Source organism: Xenopus tropicalis, chromosome 4, assembly GCF_000004195.4.
Source record: "Xenopus tropicalis strain Nigerian chromosome 4, UCB_Xtro_10.0, whole genome shotgun sequence".
Classification (NCBI taxonomy): Eukaryota; Metazoa; Chordata; class Amphibia; order Anura; family Pipidae; genus Xenopus; species Xenopus tropicalis.
The window spans coordinates 67030290-67040531 of record NC_030680.2 but is presented as its reverse complement, the minus strand read 5'-3'; the positions used below and the strand labels follow the sequence as shown (position 1 = coordinate 67040531).

Sequence of the window (10242 nt, the reverse complement as noted above, 5' to 3'; positions counted from 1 at the left end):
ACACAATCTGTCCTCTGGTACTTTTGCTGCTTTGCCACATTCCAGGACCACTGTAAACTTTGCTACGGAACCTTTTCAATGCTGCTCTGTAGGTTAAATATGTCTAGTTCTATGTCTTCTTGTCTGTATAATCCTGGGCAAACATAAACAATGTTTACATTTTCCCTGTGCTTGACTTTGTGCTTTTTTTGTACACTTTTTTGGGGAAAAAGACAATCTTATCAGTTTCATGGTCCTTGGAAACCACTCTGCCACTGATGCAGTGTGAAGGTGCAACCGTGCAATCTTTCCCACACTGGGATTTGGACTGAAATCTAAACTTGAAAATAGTTATTTCGTCACTATCTTTCTTAAGGCTAATAGCACATGGGTCATTATATACTGGAAAAATCAAATCGCTGTGTTCCATATAGGCACAGAATCAGATATACAGAGGATTTAACAATGTATACTCCTGTATTCTGTAAAAAAAATCAGTATCTACACAAGTGCATGTATTTATAAAAACTTTTTTTTTTTAAGATAGATTGCCAAGACCAAAGCATTGGTTTTACAGGCCTTAATCATGGAGATTTTGATTGGTTAGGTTTGTTGATGTGGCCTGTACCTTGACGACCTGCTTGTACTACATTGTAATTTGTTTGGCCCAAGGTTGGGATGTGGCCCTTACCCCAATGGCCTGCTTGTACTGCATTGTGAGCTGATCGTTTCAGCCTGACATCACTTATATCAAGGTGGGCACATTGGTAATAGATCCGCTCGTTTGGCAACCTCGCCAATGTTTCTGACTCCTGCTGCTATTATGAGGCTACCTAACTTCGTAGCGTTGCTCATCTAGGGGTTTTTGTGCTCCCCACAAAGATTTCAAAGCACTTAAACTACTGAGCAGGTCTGGCGTTGTGCACATCTGCCTGGTAACTCCTAAATTATGTTATGTGGTCTTTTTGTGCCCCTTCTGCCATGGTACACCCCCTGAGACCACTTTAGGCAGCAGTGTTCATGCTGGAGGAATGGGAGGCCGGTGAACTTTGGAGTGAGGTTGTAAGATAAACCTGGCTGATGCTACTGGGAAACTGCTGCCAAAGAGGAAGAGGGAGGAGTCAGCAAAACCTGACAGCCTTACCTATCCTTCCTCAGAAAAGAAATGTCCTCTTACAGTTATTCATCATCTGTGATTCAGAAACACAGAGGCAAATAGGGTTTCCTCACCCCCCACTCCCCCCCCCCTTCCATGCAGTGCTGTGTTTTGTTGTAACTTGACGCCCTCTGTTTCACACTAGAGCCAGGGTAACAGTAATTCCTTCACACCTCCCCTATTCTTTGCTAGAGGGAGGGGGGCATTCACTCGTTGGGACAATAGGGTCTTAGGCGCTTCCATTTACAATACACTGACTAAGCAGCAGTCCGTGATGATGTCGCAGCCTGCACCAGATATGGAAGCAGGGAGGATCCTGCCTTCCCATAAGCTGAGGCGGCGCTGATGTCACATGCCGTGTTAGCCCGGGGAACACTTAAATAGCGAGGCTGTGTGTGAGAGAAACAGAAGGGAATTACTCCTCACTGAGAGATAGCCAAAGCCTCTAAACTAAGCCCAAGGGACAGCTTGCAGGGAATATTCCCTTGTTTTACTCAGAGGATCTTTCAGCAGCTCGGCACTTCTACCAAGTAAGTCAACATCGTGTGCTTCTGATACTGCCACTTCTGTGCAGTTGGTCTATTTGTGAGGACCTGCTGACAGCTGTAAATTCATAGGGACACAACATCCTGCTCACTGCTTAAATACCTTAATGGATCGATATTACGTGACTGGAGTCAGGAATTTACTTTTTGATTTAAGTGACCTTGGAATTGTTTAAGTCTTCTGAATAGTTAATACATTTCATAAAAAAATAGATACTTTTAATATTCTGACAGCTACGCTTTGAAAACGAATGTGTGTGTTGTTAATGTGCTGGGCTGCACTATGTTCATTGACACCCTTTCACTGCTGGTGTCAAAGTACTGTAAAGTAGATGCAGCTTTATCCACACTACTATTAATGTTATTATTAAATAATCATAGTGCTGACATATTAAGCAGCATAAACTGGGTCCTGGAACAAAACCGTGTTTCTCTGACTTTTTACCATTAAGTGGCTGCACTGCAGAATTTACTGAAAACATCATGTAAACTTCTCACAAAGTGTTAGCTCTTTCTTTTATAATATCAATAATGGACAAATGGAGCTTCTTGTGATGATGTGCCCAACAATTTCACATAGCAGCAAGAAAAGATAGATCACATATAGTTAAAACCATAAGGATTTAGTAATAATGACGGTACTATATAAGAATCTCTCAGAACTACAATTCCCAGTTTCACACGAGGAACACCAAAACATGCCCATCGCCGTTCTGTAGTGATTATAATCTAAGTGTTAAAAAAATGAAATTTCCAGAATTCCTCAGCAGTTCCAAAATGGAATGTTTCTGCTACAATGTTTGAAAGGGGGTTAAAATGAGAGTGCAAATTCCTGTCCTGCAATACATTCAGAAAGCTTTTAATCATGTGGTTTTAGGATTATCGCTTTTCAAGCCTTGAAAATGTGTCAGTACAGGCTGACTATTAACGTCTTGTGTGTGTCTGTTTTGTTTCCCCTACACTTAGAAATGACCCTCAACCGAAGTGACCGGTTTAAGAGCCTGGAAAAGAGGAGAGGCAGCATGCCATTCTCTATGCATCAGCAGCTGCACAGGAGAAGCATGCCCGTGGATGATAAGGAACTGCATGGCAAAACCCCGGCATCTCAGCTATCTAGCTTGGTCCGCTGCCCCTCGTACAACCCTTCAGATGAACATAGAGAAAGCTGGGCATCAGATTCCTCTGACTCTGTCATCTCCTCTGGCAGTGACTCTGAGGATCACGTGTACAAAGTCATCCTGCTTGGGGAACATGGAGTGGGAAAGTCTAGCCTGGCCAGGATATTTGGGGGTGTGGAGGATTTACATGATGTAGAAGAAGCAGGTGAGAATATTATTGAGACCAAGGAAATGTGTGTTTGGAAGAGAAGATGGAGAATTCGATTTATAACCAGACATGCACTAAAATGCACCTAAATGGTTTTAGATCAATATTTAGCCATCAAATCTAGTTAATAAACTTTACAGTGCAACCATGGCATACACATATATTATTGACAAATGTATATGTAAGTCTGTAAAGTTATGAAACCCCCAATTTGATTCTTTTTCTTTTTCATTCCCAGGAAATACATATGACAGATCTATTGTGGTGGATGGGGAAGAAGCCTGTCTTTTAGTCTTTGACATTTGGGAACAGGTATGTCATTTCCCACTATTTTCCACTATAACTACTGGTTTGGAAAGTGTTCTATTAAGAGAAACATTTCAGCCCAGCAAGTAACAGTATTCATAGGCATACAAAATTTAAATCCTATAACTTTTGTAACTTTCAACTTTACATAAAATAGATTGCTTAAGAATATAGATATGAATCAGACTTAAGACATTGTGGAATAAAGGACAGCTGTGACTTTCAGCTGTAACATCAGCATACATTGGAGAACTTTAGATCAACTTTTAGATAAACTTTAGATTGACCGTTAGGGCTGTAGAATAGGAGCTTTAAGCAACAACCTCGTTCTGGGAGTTTCACCTCAGTCCACACCACTGTTTTATTGCAAGGGCAAGGAACATTAACGCTAATAATTAGTAATTAAACCTTGATGCCAGTATGTAAAGAATAATGATTCTATTTTGTTGTTTTCAGGATGACAATCACTGGCTGCATAACCAGTGCATGAAGATGGGAGATGCTTATGTTATTGTTTATTCCGTTACGGACAAAGCAAGTTTTGAAAAGGCTTCTGAGCTCAGAATACAGTTACGAAGAGCAAGACAATCAGAGGATATTCCTATAATTCTAGTTGGCAACAAAAGTGACTTGGTCAGATCACGAGAAGTATCAGTAGAAGGTAAATTCATAATGATATCCATGCACGGAAAGCTCAATATAATATATATGTGTAAACATTTACTATGGGGATGAAAGTAAAATGGGTCAGTGAAAAGAGTTGGGAATATTAGTACTTTTAAAGTAACTTTTAAAGAGGTAAAATTAGCAAATATATATTCACCATTTTATGCTAAGGCATTTCCCAGAAATGCAATAATAATATCCCAGAGCAATAATACCAATAATAATAGATTTGCTGCATACTATACATGTTCCCTATCTATCAGTCCAGTTCTTCTTTGGCTTGGTATATAGTTTATACTGTAAAGAGATGCTGACCATATTATGGATATGATCATTACTTACAGTGACATTATATAGCACAAAGAAATATTTTTAATTATTAAGGACAACAGAAAAAAATAAGGGATGTATCTAAAACTGCACTTAGCAAGGATGCAAGTGTCGTCATATTCAGGTACAAAGGTTCAAACCTACCAATTGCATTTCTCTAAAATGTACCTTAGTTTTAAGATGATTTGGCAAACTATACAGGGTGCAAGCTGAATATTGTTAAAAGGACCACTAGGCCCAATAGGTACAATACCAAGTTACCAATAGGAACACATATGCTAGGCAGTAGATTGAGTTACGGTATAGTTTAATTGTAGGTTGATTTTTATGAAAGCAAAAGAAAGACAAGTTTAATTTACTCTTTTATCCCTGTTTCAGAGGGACGTGCTTGTGCTGTTGTGTTTGACTGCAAATTCATAGAGACATCAGCCTCTCTTCACCACAATGTCAAAGATCTCTTTGAAGGAATAGTGCGCCAGATAAGACTCCGCAAAGATAGCAAAGAGGACAACGCCAGACGAATGGCTAGCAGCAAAAGGAGAGAAAGCATTGGGAAAAAAGCCAAGCGATTCCTTGGGAAAATTGTAGCCAAGAATAACAAAAAGATGGCATTCAAGCAGAAGTCAAAATCGTGCCATGATTTATCCGTGCTCTGAAAACATTTAAAGGGGCCATGTGCAGCCCTACAGAACTGAAATATATCAGGACTTCTGAAATGGAGATCTACATGGAAATAGATACCGATCTATAACTTGCATATTTTCATTTCTATTTAATGCCTTAATTATCAGGGCTTGGAAGCTGAATAAGGACTTTGGCTCTGGGATGGACTAAAATTTTTGACGGTGTGTAGTAAATGAAAAGCTTTGTGGAAGTGACTGCTTGCTGTCCACATATAGCCTCCGGAAATTGGTTCAGACTGACAAAAAAAGATTTTCATCTACTTCTGTATTAAAACTTGAAAATATGTGCGCAGGCTCGTACATGCATCCTAATTTTCTTAAAGTCCATGTATTGGAAATCACATGCACATAAAGACTTCTGTATTGAATTATTCTGTAGGCTACTAACATTTTTTTTGAATTGTAATTGCACTTCCATTACTTGTTATCAAAGATGGATTTACAATTTGTTTACATAAAGATTTTATAATAAACTATTTACTATTATAATGCTTGTACTTTTAGCATTAGACCACCAGTCAATCAATTTATTAGCTATTCTAATAAGGTTTAATAATAAGAAAGGTTATCGTTCAATATATTTTGCAGTTGTCTAATCTCTGAAGTAGAAAATTCCAGTAGCAGTGTCATTCCTGTTTAACAAGACCCCCACGCTACAGGAATCAATGACCTTAACAGACATTTGGATAAAGGGAATTCACCCCCAAAACATGAATTGGTATAAACTTAGAGTGGTTCTCTGAGCACTATTTTTAGTGGTTTCTGAGATATTTAACAGTTTTATACACCTAAGCAGACTTTCAGTTCAATAGCTTTTTCTATGCACTTCCTGTATTCATTTAACCATTGGATGCTAACTGTCAGCTGAGCCAAAAGTCTCATAATGTAAATAACTTAGAAACCCTAAATTTAGAGCAACTTGGAAACCTTAAATTTAAAAAATTAGTTGAAATTGTTAAAGTGCTCAGATAAGAGCGCCTCTACACTGTGCATAGATCAACCTGAAAAAGGCAAAAGCATGCCTTTTCAGGCCAATCTCTGTTCCATGTAGCAGCACTCTGGCTGATGATGTGCCTGTCAGTGCAGCAACACATTGAGGCTTAAAGGAGCTTATCCGTTTTGCTCTGCTTGTCTACAAAATGCAGACAGAGAGAAATGGACCCCACACTTAGAATGCCATTGACCTAAGGTAAATACAGAGAGACATGGGAACATAAAGGAGCAGATCCACCTGCCATCGAAAAGCAAACAGAATGGGACCCTTCACTTTGGGGTGTATTTATTAACACTTGCAGGTAGATGTTCAAATCTTATTGGCGATTGGTTGCTCTGAGCAACATCACTTGTGTTATGTTAATAAATTTGTGCCCCGGCCCTTACAGGCAAGACAAAAAATTTTCCAATGTGGACTCCTTAGAAAGTTCTGCAAACAGACAGGAAGAGAAGTTCCTGGCACTCTCAATGGCTACACAATATGTCTGTATATGTATCTTATTTATTAATCTGTGTTTACAGATAAATAAATAATGCAGGTACAAGGGTAATGCCACATTTAATTTCACCATGTTTTGTGGCACATTGCCCTTATATACACCCAGTTCACATAGACCTTTCCACTTTAGTTGTATATATCTGTGCTACATATTTTGATATAGCAATAGGTGAGTGACTAGAACTATTACAAACTAGGGGGGTTTATTGGTGTTGTGCTAAGAAAGCATCTAGTGTAATTTACACAATACACTGATAAGTCAACAAAATAAAGAACATCAAATGAAGCAGAAATTTGCTATAAACAACCACATAATTATTAGGGGTGAAAGGAATGCACCCTAAAATACTTGAATTAAGTGCAATATGGTTGATTTAAAATTTAAAACCACATCAATACTTATCAATAATGTCTATATGAATGTGCACATAGTGTACCCTCCAGTATGTTTAATGTTGTACACATTTTCTGCTGTTCTAGTAAGTTTCTATCCAACAGAATCTATAACATCATTTGATGCACTACTCACAGAGAGGTAAAGTCATTTGCCCAAGGTGACATGGATCTGGGAATTGAGCCCAGGCTATAGTTAGGCTCAGAGCCCAGTGTTCCAGCAAATGACTAATTGAGGTTTTCCTTTTAACTCCTGCTACAGGACCCATTCTCAATTTACATATCAAGGAATGAAAGCAATGGCATTTTGTAACAGAAAATTAAATTACAATTACATAACCATGAGATAGCAAAACCTAGAAGCTAATTTCTAAATGCAAAGTGCAAAGAATGCACTGAAATTTGCTTGCATTGCTTTTCAAATTTGTATTAATGCATATTCCGTTATACTTCCACCTTGCTTAAAACGACCTCTTTGTATAAGAATTTGTTGGGCAGTGGAAATATTCAGTGATGTATAAAAATGCAACTAATGAATTACTAATTCAGATGCTTATTTGCATTGGCAGATCACAAGAAAGTTACAGGTACCAAAAGGCAATTGCTCAGTTCCATTTAGTCCTTTCTGCCTTCTGCTTCAAATCATACACTACTGTAACATAGTAACATAGTAAGGTTGAAAAAAGACATACGTCCATCAAGTTCAGCCATAATGCCTATATTTAAACTGCCTAACTGCTATTTAATCCAGAGAAAGGGAAAAAAACCCATCTGAAGCCTCTCTAATTTGCCTAAGAGGTGGAAAAAAATCCTTCCTGATTCCAGGATGGCAATTGAACCAGTTCTTGGATCAACTTGTACTAAGAGCTATCTCCCATAACCCTGTATTCCCTCACTTGTACTGAGAGCTATCTCCCATAACCCTGTATTCCCTCACTTGTACTGAGAGCTATCTCCCATAACCCTGTATTCCCTCACTTGCCAGAAAGCCACCCAATACCTTCTTAAAGCTATATAATGTATCAGCCAGTACAGCTGATTCAGGGAGGAAATTCCACAACTTCACTGTACCTATCGACACAAGGGAAACCTGGAGCTACCACCACTTCCTAACCAGGTGGTAGCTCAGGATTCCCCTTTGCACCGTTCATCAATAGGCGCAGCACACTTGTGTCTAAAGAATCAAGCACCAACACCATTGTGAATAGCACCAGATGCACTTCCATGCAATTTGTGACAAAATGCACTAGCAGTTACGGTAATGTTGCTCAATTAGTATAAAGGCAAAGTGCGATTATATCAAGAGTATCCCCCATTTGCTACTGCAAGGACACCAGTATTCTGGGAAAAATGCTGCATTGTGGGAAAAAAACATGTCGATTTCATTCAAAATTGCTCACTGTACTTGCAATACCCTCATTCATTTACATTTATTAATAACTTCCTCTGGTTTTTTAGTTCAGGACCCCTTTTAATAAAATAAATTACCTTGTTTTAAACATATAAAGAACAAAACAAATGTCACTGAAAAAATATAGTTTGCAAATATTCACAAGCTATTAAATTGAGCCTGGGGCAAGCCAGTTAGTGATTGGTGGGTTTTAATGATAAAGTAAATTATTAACAGTGGAGCCTTTTTCCATTAGATCGCTCCAGTGCATTTCGCTTCTGTCCTTCAAGACTTAGAAGAGGTAGGATGATTTTTTTATTTGTCGCTTAATAGATTTTGCATAATTTCAGAGGCAGCACATTAGCTGTAGAGGAAAATATTTTCCCCCAAGTAGAAGTGGTTGTGGGATACCCCAGGGCTGCAAAGTCCCATACTACCTGTTTTGTTGTAACAATTACTCTCATGGCACAGGGGCATTCTTTTATTTTTCTCAGTCCTCTTAAGGATAGTATAGCAAAATGCCTCGGCAGACTGATGCTTTCACTTTAATAAGAATAATACTTCAATAGCAGGAACATCCAGGTATCACTTTGAGAAAAGGAAATCCATTTTCCAAGCTACACCTATCAGAGAATATATCTGCCATAGACAGCGCTTTTCCCTATTCAATCGAATAAGAAGAGCCTGTCTGGGAAATGGGTTGTTCAATTGCCATGGTTGCACTGGAAAGGTCTTTGGTGATCACAAAAAACCTTCTGTACCATAAGCCCCAGTATGTGCAGCATTAGCATTTTATAAAAAAGAATATATATAAAGCATATAAATCTTTGTGAAAAACAGACATAAATTAGTATATCTGTTGGGAAAGGCATTGGCATAAAACTGGTTAAGCTATTTTCCATATGCTAAGTGACAGAACTGAAATATTGTTTCGGTCACAACAAACAGGAAGGATTAACACAGAGCGTATTATTGTTACTGTAGATTAATATTAATTTATTTCAAGGTTACAGATCAATAGGTTATTACTGCAACAGCAGACTAGCAATGGATGAAACTGTCAAATGAATGCACTGATTTATACTATCCCAATATGCTGTGCCAGTTAATAAATCAGCAGGAGCAAGGGTGAGCCCTGACAGGCTTATTCCTGTTTATTATAGCAGACTGACCAGACTTTACATTCAGAAGGGTACATGCATAAAAGGCACTCCGTGGGTATACATTGATCCCCGAGTGCATTTTGTGCCTTTTTTAACAAAGTAAATCTCATAAACAAAGGATATCTGAGTATCCTGCAGGAGCTGATTTAATGGTGACTATCATTCCTATTTAAAGCAAATCCCATGTTACCAGTTTGCATTAGTACTGTGCCCGCATGCATTTTTCATTAGCATCTTGCATTGACAGTTGGCAGGTTGGAAGATTTACTTCTAAAATGATGTTAAAAGAAGTTAAAATAGGAAAATGTATTGATTCTCTCTCTAATCATACAAGCACTATTCTGGTTTGCTACACCATTGCCGTCATCAGAGAATCTGATACCATTTAAATCCATGCAAGCTTATGATGCACTGCTTTTTAAAATGTGTTTATTTTAAACTGAAATGACCAGGATGCAGTATAAAATGGCTTCCCTGTATATAGAGAGTTTATACAAGGCTTTCCACGCAGTCTCACACAAGTATATTTTAGATTTTACTGAAAAGGAGTTGTATACAGCAGCTCTGGAAAGTTATGCACCTGCTTCTGTGCCAACAGTTTGGGTTTTTCCCTGCTCTGTCTCATTTGTTTTTCCAGTCTCCAGAAACCTGTGAGCAGTAACAGTTTAACTATATCACTTTTTAACAGACGTGAAATCACAATTAAGTTAGCTTCCAACACTATGAAAAAGAAGGAAACATAACAGATAAAAGAAGGCCACAATAACTGCCACAAAAGGTTGTGACCCTATGTGCAGTCTTTAAGCAAAGAGT

At 38.3% G+C, this 10242-nt stretch overlaps 2 protein-coding genes across 2 annotated transcripts in view; both read left to right on the top strand.

Annotated features, from left to right (window-relative positions):
• Positions 1 to 1535: 1535 nt before the first annotated feature.
• rrad (Ras-related associated with diabetes) lies at positions 1536 to 5477 on the top strand. Its single transcript, NM_001016726.2, is given in 5 exon segments — positions 1536 to 1665; positions 2647 to 3003; positions 3245 to 3318; positions 3769 to 3973; positions 4687 to 5477. Coding segments are annotated over 4 exon segments (912 nt in total). The 5' UTR covers positions 1536 to 1665; positions 2647 to 2648; the 3' UTR covers positions 4965 to 5477.
• Positions 5478 to 8544: 3067 nt separating this feature from the next.
• Positions 8545 to 10242, top strand: part of cdh16 (cadherin 16) — a 73610-nt gene continuing 71912 nt past the window's right edge. Inside the window, exon 1 of the mRNA XM_002941993.4 lies at positions 8545 to 8567. The gene's annotated coding sequence lies outside the window, so the exon portion shown is untranslated. The remainder of the gene's footprint in view (positions 8568 to 10242) is intronic.